The sequence below is a fragment of the Ochotona princeps genome, chromosome X (genome assembly GCF_030435755.1).
Source record: "Ochotona princeps isolate mOchPri1 chromosome X, mOchPri1.hap1, whole genome shotgun sequence".
NCBI classification, from domain to species: Eukaryota; Metazoa; Chordata; class Mammalia; order Lagomorpha; family Ochotonidae; genus Ochotona; species Ochotona princeps.
In genome coordinates this window covers 71570153-71589607 of record NC_080865.1, presented here as the reverse complement: position 1 = coordinate 71589607, position 19455 = coordinate 71570153, and the positions used below count along the sequence as shown (strand labels likewise).

Genomic DNA, 19455 nt, shown 5'->3' with positions numbered 1-19455 from the left:
TGAAGTAATTGCTATCTGGTGGCAGGGCAAAATAAAAACTGAGAACTCAACAAAAGGACAATGGTTTACCCTCCTACAACTGAGATGTAAGCAACGGGTAATTGAACATCTTTGTTAAAGTGACTGTTTTATCATCAATGATCAGAAAAAAAAATTTGTTGTGTAAGATCATTCACAACAGAGATTTCCTTATAGTTACATGACAAAAACATTGTGACAAGGTGGGAAGGCAGGTGTTGGATATGGTAACAGTTTTATTATACAAATAGTTAATACAACATCCCTTTCCAACTTTTTCTCTCTTCTCTATTTTTACTACAGAGGCCACAAAAACTAAATAGTCAGACTTACCACCTACCTTGTTGCTGGCGGTGGCTAAGAAGATGAAAGCAGAAGTCAGAGAGTAGGAAAGTTTCTGCTTTCATAATAAAATAGCCACTCTGTGTACCAACCCTTTCTTCCTCCTTATCTGAAGAGGAAATGTGACATCTGAGGGCTGCAGTGGTCATGTAGTGACCATTTGGCAATAAATCAAAGCACAAATGGAAAAGGAGGCTGCGCTCTACGACATCACAGAGCTGCCGCACTAGCCTTGAAATGCCTACTGCCAAACTTGTTGCTAGAGATGAAAAGCAATACTATTCATTTAAGCTATTAAATACTATCTGTTAAGCCAACTTAGTTGTATTTCTGCTATTTGCAGTCCAAAGACTTCTTAACAGAAATGGCTTCTCTGCAGTGGAGTTCTACTAAAAAAAAAGTATTTTATTTTATTATCTGCCAAGCATAGGGGACAGAAAGCAGAGAATATCTCTTCACTAACATCTTCCCAAGCTACCAGCTAATTCTATCTATATCTCCGTGCACACAGACTTTCCAGGGAAATCCAACAACACCTTGCCCAAAGCAAAAAGTGCAATAGTAAAGCTCGGCTACCCAGTACCACCACTCTCAGGTATTGTTGCGGGTGACTGCACAGGCTCAAGCGCACTTCCTGGTAGAGAGAGGAAAACTGATCATCCAAACGTACTGTTTGTTTTCAATCGGGTTGGTTCACTGTTCCGGCTGCCTGCCTGGTTTATGGCTTTAACAATGAAGATGTAGCGGGTCCCACTCTGGAGTCCATGCACTGTGTAATGATTCTGTTTAATGTTGGGCACAATCATCCAGCTATCCACTGAATTATACAGGCCTGTAAAGTGGAGCAAAGAGATGTACATTGACACAGAGAAAACAGACCATGAAAGACACAATGAAAATTCATTGTAAGCTCCCACATACCCACCCACCAAGTAAATTCATTTTGTTTTTTGGAGGGGGATTGCTTTGTGCCTTAGAAGGCATATGAGATGAACCAGGGTTTATAATTCAACTATTTCTTTTATCCCACAGAGCTAGGCTTATGCCAGGCTCCTCATTTCTGGCAATTGAATGCAATCACTAGCAAAAGTTAGCTTACTTTCAATTTCTACCAAATAACAGAAATAGCCAATGTGTAAACTTTCATTAGATCACCGCTGTTATGGATTCTATGAATCTTTATTACAAATGTCCACTCCTCTGAGCTTGTATGGATGGGATAGTCTTGTGCAGAGCACAGAAATGTGAATACTTAGAGGCAAAAGAAGCACCTACACATCAGATTTCCCTCATTTTACAAATGGGAAGGTAGGATTAGGAGAAGAAAGATGACTTGCCCATGGCCACTGAGAGTTGTTGATGACACTGAGTGAGGAACCCTGGTATCTTTTCATTCTAGTCCAGTGTTCTCTCCACTATATGACAAATCATGGGTTGAATAACAATTTTGCTTTGCCTTTACAAGGTAGTGAATCTTTCACAGCTTATGATTCTACTCCTGTTCCTGAGCCTCACAAACAGGTTGTGTTCCAAAGCATCACAGAAAAGCCAAGAAATAATATCTGCTTCTTACTCTGGCACTACACATGTTTATTCCTTCCTGAATCTGATTCCTACATTCCTTTGGGGTTAGATCCTATAGGAACATCTCTGTTGTCTGGAACATTCTCTCCCAAGTATGGAAAGGGATCAGATACTTATACTTCTGCTTTTGAAAGTCTTTAGATGATAAACATCAACTTAAACAGGGGGAGATCGACATAATTAAAAACATCCAATTGACTAGCTTGCATTAAAAGAGAGAACAACATTCTAAACCAAGGATTTAGCTAGAAAAGAGCAAGTCTTGAGTATTTTTCAAGAGATCTGTCAAAGGTGCTTTATGATTGATTTGAGGGAAGTAGAAAAAAGCCAAAGGTAAAACTGAGAAAATAATAATCATGTTGTCCAAACAGATACACTATAGAAAAGGATAAAAATTTGTGGAGATGTCTTATGATTCTTGTGAAAAGGCAATAAAGACTTGGGCGGAAGAAATGCTTAAGGCCTTGCCTATTTACATATTGTTGCACAGTATGAATCACAAACTATACAGGAAATTTTAATGCAAAGAGAAAAATCTGTAATCTTTCACATATATTTCTAACAATACAAAAACAAAAACAAGCTTTACAATGAAGCACAATGCAGCCATGAAAACAGAAATAAGGATGATCTCCAGGAGTGGATATAGAATAATTTTCTAAGAAAACTACAGGAGGCTGGTGTTGTGGCATAGCAAGCTAAGATATCACCTGTAGCACTGGCATCCCATATGGGTGCCAGTTTGTGTCCAAGCTGTTCTACTTCTGATCCAACTCCTTGTTTATGACCTGAGAAAGCAGAAGAGGATGGTACAAGTCTTTGGACCCCCGTACCCATGTGGGAGACTCAAGAAGCTCCCAGCTCCCAGCTTCGAATCAGCTCAGCTTGGATCATTGCAGCCATCTGGGGAGTGAACCGGCAGATGGAAAACCTTTCTGTCTGTTCTCTCTGTAAAAAAAAAAAAAAAAGCCTGCCTCTCAAATAAAAAGAAATAAATCTTTAAAAGAAAAAACAAATCTTCACAAAAATAAAACTTCAAAAGAGCATATATAGCATGCTGCTCTTGAGAGAAAAAGGCAAATAAGAAAATATGCATACATTTGCTTGAATTCACAAAACAGTAACAACAACAGAAAGTATGAATCATAAAACAATGAAGTAGGTTATCTGCAACAGACAGGGAATAGGAGGTAATGATATTTCTCCAAGGATATCTTCTTGTATAGTTTTTCCTTTAGAAAGTATGGTATTAAAATATTAAATACTAAAATGAGATTAACAAGCATGGGAAAGATGGGGACAAAACTGAAGGCAAACTGAGTCAGATGAGGCCAACTGCATTTCAAACAATTCATATAGCCACAACAAGGCAGTGAGGGTGAAAGGAAAGCTGCAGATAAATTCTAAAGTATGGTTAGGAAGTTTGTTTCTGTAAACATATGGACAAAGAAATTCTGCAACTGTTTTAGACATATTATGGGACTGAGCAACTGAGTAAACATGTTGATGTTAGGGGTAAGGCTCCCACTGGTTAATATGGAACAAGGAAGGCAAGAATCTTTGGTAATTGGGTTGGAATTGAATATATTCATGTGAACTCATGACTTACAATAAGTTTTAGTTATTTGAAAGGTGGATATATAGAGGAGGGAAGGAGGAAGGGGTGAAGGAGAGAGGAAGGGAGGGAGGGGGGAGAGAGAGAGAGAAAGAGAGAGAGAGAGAGAGAGAGAGAGAGAGAGAGAGAGAGAGAGAGAGAAAGAGACAGAAATTCCATCCGCTGCTTCATTCCTCCACTGGCCGCAACAGCTGAAGCTGGTACAAGCCACAGCTAGAGTCTGGAACTCCATCCAAGTCTTCCACATAGATATAGAGGCCCATGCATGTGAATTTTCTTAGGCTGCTTTCCAAGATCCATTAATAGGGAGCTGGATCACAAGTGAAACAGCTGGGACTTGAACTACTGCCTATATGGGATGCCAATGTCTCACCTTGTGGATTAACCTACAGAGTTACAATGCCAGCTTCTGAACTCATGAAATGATATACACATATTAATTATTAAATTATATATTAATTATATCATTATATATTATATTGCATGCAATTATGTTTGTATATGTGCACACATAAACTATGAATGCATATATTGTATATGTATGCATATGCAGATGTTTGTATGTTTGTATACCCAGCACATAGGTCTTGGTCTCTAATCCAATTCTCCCACTAAAATGAACCGAGGTTTGTTGAAGGAAAAATGTTTTAATTCAGGACCGGAACAGGATAAGTTCAAAAGTAACTTAATCATTTTGTTATGCCAGAAAAATAAGGAAGTGCTCACAAAAATGATGGAAGAATATCCTAAGGACCCAGGACAAAACCATAGGGACCTTAGAAGGCTACCACTGGTGACAGGTGGACAATTTAAGCACCAAAACAAATCAGACACGAAAAATTATTAACCATTGAAAAAGGAGATTTTATGAGTCCATACTAATAAGTCAATAAACAAATGAGAAACAGGAAGTGGAGGGGCACGTTTAAAGTAGAATGCGAGCACCAACTTATAAATGTCAATGCAGCAACTTATAACTAATACTGTATGTCATAATTTTGCAATCACAGTAAAAACTGGATCAGATAAGAATCATCAAGTAATGCCAAAACAGAGGAAGAGATGAGGGTGAGACGAGGCCGTCAAAATTAGTATCATTGGGCCCGGCGGCATGGCCTAGCGGCTAAAGTCCTCACCTTGAACGTGCCAGGATCCCATATGGGCGCCGGTTCTAATCCCAGCAGCTCCACTTCCCATCCAGCTCCCTGCTTGTGGCCTGGGAAAGCAGTCGAGGATGGCCTAAAGCTTTGGGACCCTGAACCCACATGGGAGACCCGGAAGAGGTTCCTGGTTCCCGGCTTCGGATCGGCGCAGCACCAGCCGTTGCGGCTCACTTGGGGAGTGGATCATCGGATGGAAGATCTTCCTCTCTGTCTCTCCTCTCTGTATATCTGACTTTGTAATAAAAATAAATAAATCTTAAAAAAAAATTAGTATCACCAATGAACAAATGGACATTATGTGCCTCCAGATATAAGCCCTGAAGGAGGACATGGCATCACTTATGCAGTGTTCCACCTGTGAATGCATAAGCTGAAAATAATTGTGAGGAAACATCACAGAAACCCAAAGTAAGGAATAGAGTCATGATAAGGACATAAAAGAGCACTTAAAACAAAAGTGTCATTCAAGACAAAAAAAAAAAAAAAAAAGAGAGAGAGAGAGAAGAGGGAGCTGAAGAAATGTTCCAGAATAAAGAAGGCTGAAGAAATTCGTTCATTTAACGCAATACATGATCTTAAGACTATATAGGACAATTTTGGTTTCTTTAAATGCTATAAATAATATTACTGGACCAATTGGAAAAACTGGAATATGAATGGTGGTTTAGATAACAGGAATGCATCAATATTAAACTTTTTAAAGAATTGATAGCTATACTGTGGTTATGTAAGGGAATTGCTTTATTCTTAGGAAACATACACAGAAGCAGAGGTAAGAGGCAATGATGTATGTAATTTACTTTCAAATGGTTCCAAAACACAAAGAGATTGAAATGTTTAAGAATGATAAAGCAAATGGGGCAAAATATTAACAATAGGTGAAATCTTGGTAAAGCGTATTATAATGGGTGCTCTTACAAATTTCCTGTAATTTTTGCAGTCATTTCTAAATTTTAAAAGGCAAAGTATGTATTGCCTTTGTACTATTGAGACTTGATGAAATGAGACATAATATTTGAATTATGGTAGTGAAAGTATACCTCTGATTCAAAAAGGAGACTACAATACAGTCATTCATAAACCTGAGTGTAAATGTGTGCTGCAAAGTATTTGCATGATGATGGAGGGGAAATGGAAGTTATATCACTGTGGCATTATGTTACTGACCACTTTAGCAGAAAGACATTACATCTAATGCTTTCTTAATGCAAAACACAAAACTGAAACAGAGAAAAGATAATACAGTAATCAGGAAGAAAAACAACTGCTGGAATTTCCATTCAGCTAACAGCATCATCTGATGGTTGTGATGATTTCAAATCTTAGATAGAGGAATAAAGTTTAAAATAGGAATGAAGTTGAAAAATGGGCAGCTACTTTTCTATACTTAATTCTAGACCAAAAAAGGCACAAATTTGGGCCCAGTATGGCAGCCTAGTGGCTAAAGTCTTTGCCGTGCAAGCGCCAGGATCCCACATGGGCACTGGTTCATATCCTGGCTGCTCCACTTTCCTTCCAGCTCCCTGCTTGTGGCCTGGGAAAGCAATCGAGGATGACCCGAAGCCTTGGGACCCTGCACCTGTGTGGGAGACCTGGAAGGAGCTCCAGGCTTCTGGCTTTGGATTGTCTCAGCTCCGGTCATTGCAGCCACTTGGGGAGTGAATCAGCAAATGGGAGATCTTTCTCTGTCTCTTCTCTCTGTAAAATCTGACTTTCCAAAAAAAAAAAAAAAAAAAAAAAGATGAATCTTTTATTTAAAAAAAAAGGCAAATTTCTGGATAGAAAATGAAAAATCCTCAAGGGAAAGTAGAAGATGAGGGTACCAAGGTGGGCCAGATGAGCGGATAGGACTAGGGCTTTTCTTGAATCTTCACAAATATTTACTCCTAACAAAAGAGCTTCCTACCGGCATCTTTAATTCTACTTCAGGTCTCTGCTCTTTTTCCTGTCCCTTTGGACTTTGACCTCAATGATCAGAGGAAGACATAGATGGCAGATGGGTATGAAAAGAAAATATATGTTAAGACTGACCATATCCAAAAGGAGCTTGGCATGCTGAAATAATAAGCCAAAGCTAATTAAATAAAATGTATTAGGAATAAATTTTTAACGTGTTGCATTTCAGTTTTACACAATTGTGTAAGAAAAGCACAAGATTTGTAATACATGGAGATTTCAATTCACTAAATACTCAGTAAACAGTCAGTAGCCTATGTGGCTGCTGAAAAGAAAAAGATAAAGGAAAGGAAGCATGGCATACTGTATAGGAGAAATAATCTGGCTGTCCTCTGCAATGCTCAGACTACTTCCGGAATGTTACATTCACCTTTTAAACATATTTATTCATTAATTTGCTTGAGGAGCAGAGACAGAGAGAACATTCCCATCTACTAGTTCATTCTCCAAATGCTCAGAATGGTTGGACTGAGCGGGGCCAAAGCCGGGGCTGGGAACTCAACCTGGCTCTCCCATGTGAAGTGACAGTAATCTATCACCACTGTTCCAGGGCTTATTTACCAGGAAGCTGTAGTAAGCACCTGCAGCCAAGATATTAACATAATATTCCAAAATAGGATGTGGATGTCTTAACCACTAGGCTAAATGATACTTTCTTGAAAGCAAAATTTTAAAAAGCACTTTGACAAACAGGAATGTTTCCATAAAAAGGATTATCAGGAAATAATGGGCCTGAAAACTATTCCATATGAGGAGCAATTAAAAGAACTGAGGATGTCTAAAAAGAGAACATTTAAGGAGGACATATGCACTACCTAAAATTATCTGGGGAGCTCGCATGCCAGAGATGGACTTGGTTTGTTCTTGAGGAACAGAAGGCAAGAGATATGACTAGTGGTAGCTGTGGTTCAATTCAAGGAGGATCAAGCTGAAAGTCTAGCAGGCTTGTGTTCCATTCTTGAGTCCATCAGTTTATAGCTCTATGACCTTGGCCAACTCATTTAGTTTAAATCTCAATTTCTTCATCTGTGAAACAGAATATCACTTATTTAATAAACTAAGAGCTTGTTGAGGACTGATAAACGGATATGTTTATGAATGGCAAATCACAATAAACCTGAACATTATTATTGTCACTATTTACTAAGAGGAAGAGTTAATGCTCTTACAAGGAAGCACTGGCAAGTATGTTCAGCTGCATAACAACTAAATGGGCTTTTTTGTTGGAAGTGAGCTTCTCAAACTGAGAAGATGAAGTAGAGATGGGACAATTGCCTACTGATATTCAGCAGAAGGCAAGAAAGGGGGCTAGAGGAATTTTAATTTTTATTCTAATTCTAAAATGCTACAATCCTGTCACTATTGAGAGTTATCCTTGACGCTTTTCTTTACAAGACTACTCATAGCCTTGAAAACATAGGTGACAGCCATTAGATCTGTCATTCCTTGAACTTGTTCTCCTTGTAAGATGACTGTTCTACCTGTATCAAGAAGGAGTAGTACAGTTTCTGGCTCTTTGATTTTTCTAGAACAGGAGAGACTAGTATGGAAAAGAATGTTGGTGAGGATTTTGAGTGTGACTTCACAACCTGAAGAAACACACAGGAACACAGTTATACAGCCAAGTGGCTTAGGTTGGAGCTGCACGAGGCAAGTGTTTTCTTCTTGTTGTTGTTGTTTTTTGTTTGTTTGTTTTTTAAGAGTTTGATCCCAAAACGTTCTCTCATCTCTACCCACCCTACTGATGTCACAAAACAGAATTCTGTCCCAGAGTTGTCACAATACAGGAAAAGGAAGTAAATCTGGAGGGGTTAGTTGGAAAATCTCCTCTCATGCTGGCCTGTGAGGTTAGACACAAAAGTACAAACACAAAGATAAAAAGAAACACTAATTCTTATCCATGCTGATGCAGCCACAGGGTGAGAATTATTTCCAGTCTTGGATCTAACTTTAATTCTGTTTTCATTTCTATTTACCCCCCAGCACAGTGAGGGGAAGTTTCAGCTCAAACCTTCCTAACTGGCCCTCAATAAGCCAAATTCTTACTTTACCTTGTCTTGTTCCAATTTACCAGAAAGTGAAACCATAGCATATGAGTTTCATCAGTGTCTTCCATTTTATGGTTCACTTGAAACATTTTAATATTTATTGCAATTCTTGGTGAAAGGGAGGAGTAAAGGAAAGGGTGACAAAGGCAGGAGACTTGTCACTGTATTTACTGACACAAATAGGTACAATAAAAGAATATCTTTGAACATTACATATTTTATCATGAAATGAAGTGAAGGAAGATTCAGAGACAGAGATGTTCACACAGACAGAACCAGCAATGATGGTGGTTTAGCTATCTAGAAACAAATAGTGAGTTAGGCTCTCCTTGGGAGAGTAGAGTGATATGGGTTAACCAAGGAAAGGCTTAGATTACGAAAACAATGTGTTCCCAGTGATTTCTCAGGAAGGGAATATGTAACTTGCTTGTCACCCATCAGTGATATCTTTGCAATGCCCTGGAGAGCTCACACTGTCTATGAAACACTGTACTGAACAACCTAACATGTCTTACAAACACTTGCCTCGTGGCGCCCCGGCCAATCTTGAGCAGCTTACTGCTTCCTTACATTTCCTTATCTCTGGCCACAGGCCCCAACTACACCATGACTTACTGATGAAGTTAGCCTGGCCAGTGAATATGGTGTACTGAAGCTCATAGGAGCTGATGCTGAACTCATCATCAGAGATCCAGTGGACTGTAATGGTGTCATGGGAGGCAGTACAGAGTTCCTCTCGGATAGATGGTGGGTTTGGGGCTGCAAGGAAAGGTGGGGAAAAAAGGTAAGGCAAGCACATTCTTACTTCCAGAATTGTACAATGTTTAGCATTCCTGCATAACCCAACACCTCTTTGACGTTCCCTTAATAGAGCAGCTTTAGACTGTATGAACCTTGCATCTTGAAGCAAAGAGCTGTGCCCTCAAGCTCCCCAAAGTAATTGTTGTTCCCACAGCAAAATACATCCTAAGCAAAGATACCAACCTGAGTGCTATAATGATTATTCCAGCTGTCTAGTCTACCTGTATAAACATTTATATAGTATTAGAGCAAAGTGGTCATATGATTTTCTCCTTACATGTCCCTCAATCTATTTCTTTTTGTTTCAAAGTAGGATTTATTATAGATAATACATATATAAATGACAATGGAGTCAAGCACAAATTAATGATCTATCATCTATATGATGGGAATTATAATAAATTAATTTGTTGTGAGCATTAATGATATAAAATTAATGTAACTAGGTGTTCAAAACAGGATGACTGTGTTAATAAATTAATAGCTGCAAGGTTATTATGTGTATTTTTCTTCATTAAATGGTCATTATAGAATCCTGAAGGTAGCCACCCTTTTTAAAAACAGGCTAGTTGCATTCCTCATTTTCTAAAGCAGCCTCCATAGCACATATTTCTTACCTTTTTCTAATCTAATACCTAAGTCGCCTTAAAGTCATACAGGTGATGCCTGTGTCATGTGAGACATTTTGTAATATTCCCTAACTGACACTTGACTGTTCCCTTGTGGTTGACTTTCAAGTATGAATAGTATAATCTTCCTAATTCTAGAAAGACTAGACAAATGATCATTTTCTTCTGTTACATGAACTAAACTTTTTTATCTAAATGGTAACTATCTCATTTAGATATTGTAAGAAAGATTTATTATAAATATTACCCATTTCATGTTATTTTAAAGTAAAAGCACACTGAAAGGAAAAATTAGGAAGGCAAGCATAGCACTTTCACACCTGTTAAATAGTCTAGCCCCTCCAGCAGTTTCTTTTCTCTGGAAAAATCTAAAGCAAAGTTTTCAAAGGCATCATTAAAATTGATGTCTGGAATCAGAACTTGAGAAGATGCAGTTGCCATAGCGACCCTGTAGAAGAAATAAAAGAATATATCAATATATATCAAAATAAGTTTGCTCCTTATCCTGTGTTTAGTTACTGGTTGAACAAGGTGAAAAGAAATGACTGTAAGTCTTCATTCACTAAGTGAAAATATCGTATTTGTTCTTTTCTAATGGAACAACCTCAACTTTAACCATAAGGAACCATTTAACAGTTACACCATATTTACTCACATATGTTCACCCCTCAAACACGTTGCTCCATCCTGTCTTAATTTGAACATGTAAATACAGCATTTTTCCCCCTCTGCATCATTTTCCATCTGGCAGGGAACATCCAAACTAGACCTCTGAAGGCTTAGTAAGAGCAGTCTGAATTTTTTTCTACCAGTTTGAGCGATTTTTCCCTACTTTATTTTGCTAATCAACAAGCTAGCACACTAAGATAATAACATCTTTTGGTAGATCTTCTATAATAATTGTATTTCATTTATTATTCTCCTACTGTACAATGTCATGATAATTGTCTATTCTCCAACTAAGTATCTCCAGAGTAAGGGCTATATTTCCTACCTCATATCTTACATGATCTCTAACACAGCGTTGATATACAGTGAAAAATAAATGTTGAATGATTCATTGAATGACTAACAATAACAAAACACCTTCAAATATTTAATGTGTATTCAGCACATACAAGGCACTATGAATGCATTTTATATACATCATCTAATTTACTATTTCTTATCATAGCCCTATATATTACACATTATTTCCATTTTGCAAATGAATAAGTAGATACATTGAAATACTAAATGATTTACCCACAATCGCATAACTAATTAAGATCAAAAATACAACTGAACCCATGTTAATCTAATTGTAAGATCTGCATATTTAATCAATTAAGACTGCTCCTTGCTTTCAAAAATGAGGTTTATTTTATACACTTGAGCAACTTCTCATCATGGTTACATACCAAAACTATCTAGGGGAGCTTTTACTAAAATATACATGTTTAAGTCCTATGCCACATCTTTTGAATTACAGTCAGTTGAGATCCCTGAGAATTCAAATCACAGGACAGAAAAAAAGATCAACTTGGCAACAATATGCAGGTTAGAGTGGAAGAAGCGTTGCATGAAGAAGACTAGAGATTCCCAGAGAATGTTCATGTTGGACCAGTTGTGGGGATGAAGAGTCAAAGAAATACCTGTCCTCATGTATGTAAACCCTGTCATACATCTATGAGCAACATATCTTGGCTGTATCTGGAGGTAGAGTAAAAGTATAATCTTCAGGCCTAATATTGAATATCCAATCTTTCAGAATTTGGTGAGTAAGGAGACAATGACCTCTTTAAGGAAACAGTTAAGCCAAAAAATTGACTCAGAAAATTTCTCTCTGATCTTCCTCACCTTTTTCTCCACATCCATCCAGCCATTCATCCATCCATCCATCTAATATCTACTCAGGATAACTAATAGGCACTGCGCTAGGCAATAGAGATACACAGGGAAAACCAGTTTGTTGTGGTACTTGCAGCACAGCCCTTGCTCTTGCCCTCACAGAGCTCACAGCTCACAGACCTTAAACAGGTAATGTAAGCACCGCAGCAAAGGGAGTAGAACATACACAAGAGTTCTCCAGCATGGACTTGGGGGCTAAGGGCAATCCCAAACAAAGCTAATGTTAAGCCATGATCTACATCTAATGACTAGGAGTTAGATAAGCAGAGATAGTGTAGGGATGTGTGTGTGTCAGGGGGTACGTCCTTCTGGGCTAAACTCTGTAGAACGAGGCAGAGTCAAGAAGGGTCTGGGAGGCCAAATGGCAAACTTTGAATTTTATTTTAATAGTGGTGGGAGTCACTGAACCATAAATAGAGATGTGATTATCTTTACGTTTATGCTTTGAAAAGAGTACTGTGGCTGAAGTGGTCAAAATTGTGAGCAGGAAGGTGTCTAGCAATGAGCAAAAAGCAAAGTGGTAACAGAAGGGTAAACAAAACAGAGAGTTAATTCGCAAGACATGTAAACAAGTGGTCAAAAACATTAAAAATTTCAACTCCATGACAAGTCAAAAGAAATGTTAATTATGAGATAACATAATAATTATATAAAAGCTTTCAACGTATTTCTATTAAGATTTTTATTAGGATTAAAAATGATATACACTTTGGAGGTTCATTTTAATGCCAAATATGAAAACAGCTTAAATGCAATATTCTTGCGTGACAGCACCAACATTCTACTTTGTAACATTTTTACTAAGGAATTCATTGAAGCACATGCATAGATAAAGCTATGAGGGCAGTCCAAACATCATAGGTAACCTAATTATCTCACAATGCTGATTTAGCTAAGTAACATAATGTACATCAAAAGATGGAGTGTCATGAGATCACCAGAAATCAGGTTTTACAATAATTTAACCCAATATTATGGCTTAAAATTTCATCATATACTAGGTTTTAAATGTAAGAATAATACAGCACACACGGAATGACCTTATGTTTGTTAAATATACCCAACCCAATGTTAACAGTGGCTACAAGATTAAAACATTTAATGACAGAGTTAGAAATCACATGTGGTGGTATATGTATATGCTCATGTGTGTCTTAAATCAAGAAACAGTGTTTGCTATCTTTTTAAAAAATACATTTATTTATTTATTTATTTTACTTGAAATTCAAAGTTACAGAGGGAGAGAAGGAGGAGGCAGGAAACAAAGAGAGATAAAGAGAATATCTTCCATCCACTGGTTCACTCCCTTAATGGTCACAAAGGCCAGAGCTGGGCTGATCCAAGGCTGCAAGCCAGGAGCCTCCTCTGGGTCCCCTACATGGGTGCAGGGGCCCAAACACTGGGCCATCCTCTACCACTTTTCCAGGACATAGCAGGGAGCTGTGTCTAACATGGAGTAGCTGGAACTCAAACTGGTGCCCATATAGGATGCTGGCATGGCAAACAGATTAGCGTGCTACACTGCTGTGTCAGTCGCAGTGTTTGCTCTGTTGCTGCAATCTGCCTAAGACTTGATCTCTATTAGGGACAATAAAATGTAGGGGAAGAATAGAGCTCTTGGCTAAAATTTCATTTTAACTGAAACCTCAGTTTCTCTCTCTCTTCAGCCTTAATACAATGAAGAGTATCACAAGACAGTGTAACACAATTTCAGAACCTGTCAGAGACCAGTGTGGAAGATACTTAGATTGTGTGCATGATTTTCAAATCATGCCACGTAGATTGACAAATAGTTCATCCATGCAAGAAGCTATATTTGAGCCCATGAAAAGATTAGACAGCTGAGAATTATTAACATCCAGATAGTAAAGCAAGCCCTGGTAGCTAAAGATTTTGCAACAAGGAGAATGTGTAGTAAGAGAAAAGAAAAGCTAAAGACAGGGTCATGAATAATAATGGCATTACAGGAACAGGTTAAGGAAGAGTTGCTCACAAAGACAAAGGAAATTACACATGTAGAAAGAAACCCAGTAGTGTTCATGGAAGTTAGGGGACGAACAATTTCAAGTAAAAATGACCAGAAAGGACAAATGCTACTGAGAAACTAAATATGATAAAACCAAAGAGTGCCTATTATGTTTACCAAGAAGGTATTTGATGACTTTGGAAAGAACATTTTTCAATGATATCACTAACATTTTAGAATGTTGAACTGTGTCAAGATAATTAAATACAGTGGCTTCCATATGTTTTATCTTCATTCAGGAAATCCCAGTGAAATGACAGTCTAAAATATCATAAGCCCACGAAAACAAACAGAATGGAAAAAGAGATGCCTGTGACCAAGAGATTGTCAACAAATGTTTGGAAGATATAAAGGGATGCTGTGTCATAACCAGCAACAGACCAGAGAAAGCTGCATCAGAAAGCCAACAACGTCAAGCTGACTGAGTGCCACAGAAAGTTGAAAGTTTGCACGAGGAACAGTTGGGTCCCCAGATCCACTAACCAGAGACTGTCCTTTCCTCATCCTGGCAGGAGATGTGAGAGCTACTTTCTGCACAGTTTTGACATTATACCAAAAGCAATTTTTAAATTCTCTGCTCTCTTTCCCTGCTTGGCTCCCTGAACGCTGGCAGGCAAGCTTTATATACTCATCTCACACCAAAAGCAGGGAGACTGACTGGAGGGTTACTTCCAAGTGAAACTGACCCAAGAGCAAAAACCCACAGAACCAATCCTTGGAGTCTCCATAAAAAGCCAGCATTCTGACTTATAATTCTGTAGCAAAAATCACCAAGCAATGAATGGCCCTCACCTCCTGTCACGGCATCTATCTGCCTTTTACTGCTTCAATTCAAACAAGTAGCCAAAATCTTACTAGATACTTAGTGAAAGATAGTAGCATAAAAATGAAATTAGGAGAAAAGCAAGATAACTGGAGAGTTTAGAAGAAGACTTCAAAATGACAAAATTTTCAGGGAGGCAAACAGTTTATATCCACCAAACAAGAACAGAATGCCAAAGAAGAAGTGAAGATCAAAGTGAATGAATATGCTGTTGGAATAATTTGGGAAAAAAATAGGGGAGGGGAGAGGGAGAGACAGGAGGGTAGAGTCTATGCTTCTAAATCTGTATCATGAAAAATGTGAAATGCACTCATTTTACATAAATTAAAAAGAAGAATTTAAAAATAATGGCTGTTTTGAGAGATTTATTTATTTTTTTATTGGAAAGGCAGATTTGCAGAGAGGAGAGACAAAGAGAAAAATCTTCCATTCACTGGTTCACTCCCCAAGTGGCTTTAACGGCTGGAGCTGAGCCAATCCAAAGCCAGGAACCAGGAGCCAGGAACCAGTTTCCCGTGGGGATGTAGGATACCAAAGATTTGGGCCATTCTCTGCTGCTTCCCTAGGCCAAAGGCAGGGAGGAGGATGGGAAGTGAACATCCAGGACAAAAACTAGCACCCATATGGGATGCTGGCACTTGCAGGGGGAGGATTAGCCAGTGAGCCATTGTTCTGGGCCTAAGAATGAGCTCTTATAAATAAAAACAAAAATTATGGACTTAAAATTTCAGTAAAAAGATAGGAATAAAAATATAAATTAATACAACCATTATGGAAAACAAAAGCTAACAAACAATAGAACTACACTATTTTTCAGCAATCCCATTAATGGGTTTATATCCAAGTAAACGGAACTCAACATAGAAAAGATATTTGTACCCCTCCCCCATACCGTAGCACTGTTCACAACAGCTGAGATACAGAAACAATGTAAGTGTCCATCAGTAGCTGAAATGAGTAAAGAAAATGTGGAATAAATACATAATGGATTGCCATTTACATCAACATTGATGCTCCTGGAGGACACTATGCTAAGTAAAGTTAAGTCACTGAAAGACAAACGCTGCATATCTTTAACTGCAGAATCTGAAAAAGTCAAACTCACACAAGCAGAAAGAGCAGAGCAAAATCATGAGTGGGAAGGAGTGAATACGGCGCTGATAGGCAAAGGGTACAGTGCTTCTATTAGAAGCACATTTTGGATATCTGTTGGTACAGCGATACTGATAGTCAATAATAGTATATTGCATATTTCAAAAATCTAGGAGTAAATTTCAAATGTCTCACCATAAAAAATAAGCTTGTTAGTAAGTGATGGATATATGAATCCTCTTGATTTAGTCATTCTGTATTGTATACATATATGAAAATACCACACTGTATTCTGCTACTGCATGTAATTATTATTTATCCATAATAATGTTAATTTTAAAAATGTATTTATTTTGGGGGCCAGGGGGTGTGGCCTAGCGGCTAAGTCCTCGCCTTGAAAGCCCCGGAATCCCATATGGGCGCCGGTTCTAATCCCAGCAGCTCCACTTCCCATCCAGCTCCCTGCTTGTGGCCTGGGAAAGCAGTCAAGGACGGCCCAATGCATTGGGACCCTGCACCCGTGTGGGAGACCCGGAAGAGGTTCCTGGTTCCCGGCTTCGGATTGGCGCGTACCGGCCGTTGTGGCTCACTTGGGGAGTGAAACATCGGACAGAAGATCTTCCTCTCTGTCTCTCCTCCTCTCTGTACATCTGACTTTGTAATAAAAATAAATCTTTAAAAAAATGTATTTATTTTTATTGGAAAGTCAGATTTATAGAGAGGAGACACAGAAAGATCTTCCATCTGCTGGTTCACTCCCCAAGTGGCCACAATAGCTGGAGCTGAGCCAATCTGAAGCCAGGAGCCAGAGGCTTCCTCTGGGTCTGCCATATGGGCACATGGTCCCAAGACCTAGGGCCTTCCCTGATTGCTTTCCCAGGCCACAATCAGGGAGCTGGATGGGAAAAGGGGCAGCCAGGACATGAACTAGTACCCACAGGGGAATCCCGATGCATGCAAGGCAAGGATTTCAGGCACTAGACTACCATGCCAGGCCCAATAATGATTTGAAGACAGCATGGCATAGAAAGAGGAAGAGACAGAATGAAGATCTTCTGGTTCGCTCCCCAAAACACTATAACAGAGTTGGACCAAGCTGAAGCCTGAGCTCCATCTGGGACTCCCACATGCGTGGCAACGGCTCCATCATTTGAACCTTTATCTGCTGCTTTCTTGAATACATAACAGAAAACTGAATCAGAAATGGAGAAGCTAGGACTTGAACCAGCACTCCAACAAAGAATATGCGTGTCTCAAGTACTGGCTTAATCTGTGGTGCCACAATGCCCATCTCTCATTTTTTTAGAGAGTACAGGTTTTAAAATGTAACTCACAGTCAAAAGATCAGGAAGCAAAATGACAGTAGACTTCATATAACACTGAAGATCAGGAAGCAATGGAAGCATGCCTCCACAATCGCAAGGCAGTATTTCCAACCTATCAAGTATGACAATTGATTTTATAATGTTCACAAATGAAAATTCTCAAAAATTTACTTCCCATGTATTGTTTAATAAACAGGCTTAATAAACAGTGGGAAAATTTGTTACAAATAATTCAGAGAGTAGAACTATAATAGGGAGGGGGAAATCCAGGCAAAACCTGGTGTATACTCTAAAATTAGTAAGACAGAACAGCGAATCCAGGGAGGCTAAATTATCTGGCTGTGTACTAGAGAGTGCAGCATACCAGCGAACTAAAAACAGCTAAGAGAGAATTCTAGAGACCTTCAGAGAAGTTCCCTCTAGTGTTCAACAGAATACTTATCAATACATGCATCTGAGGCAATTACACAATGTTGTATGTGGGGGGAAGTCATCCAAAAAGATTAACAGGAAAAATCCTTGGTGCTCATGCAGAGCCAGGAATAATGTCTGTTCTCACCAGCTAGACTGGAAAAGTCTTATGATTCTAGGACACTGGGTACAGTACTCAGAGGGTTTTGCCTCAGTAGTGGGGAAAAAATGTAGACTGAAAACACTGCTGTCATCTCACCTAACAAATATTAAAAGCAAGGCTTGAAAGGATCAAGTCATCCTATAAAATAAACTTACTGTGTCTCAGAACAAAGAGTACAAAGATTACATATATATGTGTATTTTTAAAGATTTCTTTCTTTGAAAGGCAGAGTTGGGGAGGGGGAGAGAGATCTTTCATCTGCTGGTTCATTCCCCAAAAGTCTTCAATTGCCTTGGCTTGGTAAGGCTGAAGTCAGGAGCCTGGAACTCCATCCAGGTCTTCCATGTGGGTGTAGGAATTCAAAGAGTTAGCACATATCTCACTACTTTCCTAGGCACATTAGTGGGGAGCTTGACCTGAAATGAAGCGGCCAGAACTGGAAGTGGTGCCCATGGAATACTGGCATAGCAGACATTAGCTTAACTCACTGCACCAAAATGATACCTCCAAGCTTAAAAATATTTATAGAAATACAAAATATACAGAAATTAACATGAGAAAAATCCAGTCTTGCATCCAATTACCAAAAATGCAAAGATTCAAGAAAATGCAACTCATAATGAAATCAATCAACTAGTTGAAACTGACCCAGACTGGAAACAGACGTTAGAATAGGGCAAGGACATTTATACAGTTTTAATAACTGCACTCCATACATTCAAAAAGTTAGAGGAAAGACTGAATATCTTTAGGGATATGGAAGATATTTTTTTTCAAAAAAATAAGATCAAACTCCTAGAGATGAAAACTATAAAAAACTACAATATTTCACATAAAAAAATACACTGGAGAGGCTAATGGCAGATTAACAGTTATAAAAGGAAAGTTAGTGAACATACAGACATACCAATAGGAGTTACCCAAAATGAAACACATAGGAAAAAACAAAAGATATCCCTACCATGGTAAAAATAAGAGCATCTGTTGAGTATGAGATAACTTCAAGCAGCCTAACACACGTCTAATTGGAGTTTCCAAAAGAGATGAAAGAAATGGTATATAAAAAAAAAAACACCTTGAAAGGCTGAAACTTTTTTCCAAATGTGCAGATGTCAATTGGTATTGTCTAAAACTCAGAAATTACAAATATCAATAAAAGGATTATTTAGAAATTAAGTCATGCCAATTGAAACACCTACTGGAGCTGAAATTGCTGAGCTTCATTATAAAATGTACTATGTCACTAAACTCCCCTGACTTGAGTCTTGCCTTTGTCCTTTACTTGTTGGACATTCTTAATCAAGTTACATAACTTCTTAGGCTTGTTCTGTGATTTTTAAAATGGGTGTAATAGAAGCATGTATCTCGGATTTTTTAAGGGTTTAAATGAGTTAACATGGCTTAAAATAATTCCCAGTGATGATGATCATGATCATGATGATATTATTAAACAGTGGAATGAAGAATGAGGAAGGCTTAGTAATTTCTTGTACTGTGTCTTGTAGCAATGCTTTATTTTCTAATTATTCACAATATATCACTTCAATATAAACAAGTTTTAAAAATGAG

The 19455-nt window shown here is 38.3% G+C and overlaps 1 protein-coding gene across 2 annotated transcripts in view; it reads right to left on the bottom strand.

The window, feature by feature from the left end:
• The window catches only part of MID2 (midline 2), a 103496-nt gene that overhangs the window by 5723 nt on the left and 78318 nt on the right, over positions 1 to 19455 (bottom strand). For both annotated transcript variants that reach the window (XM_036497808.2, XM_004590177.3), the window contains exons 6-8: positions 10477 to 10604; positions 9342 to 9485; positions 1031 to 1192 (exon numbers count right to left, since the gene is read on the bottom strand). In XM_036497808.2, coding sequence (XP_036353701.1) covers positions 1031 to 1192; positions 9342 to 9485; positions 10477 to 10604 — 434 coding nt within the window. The remainder of the gene's footprint in view (positions 1 to 1030; positions 1193 to 9341; positions 9486 to 10476; positions 10605 to 19455) is intronic.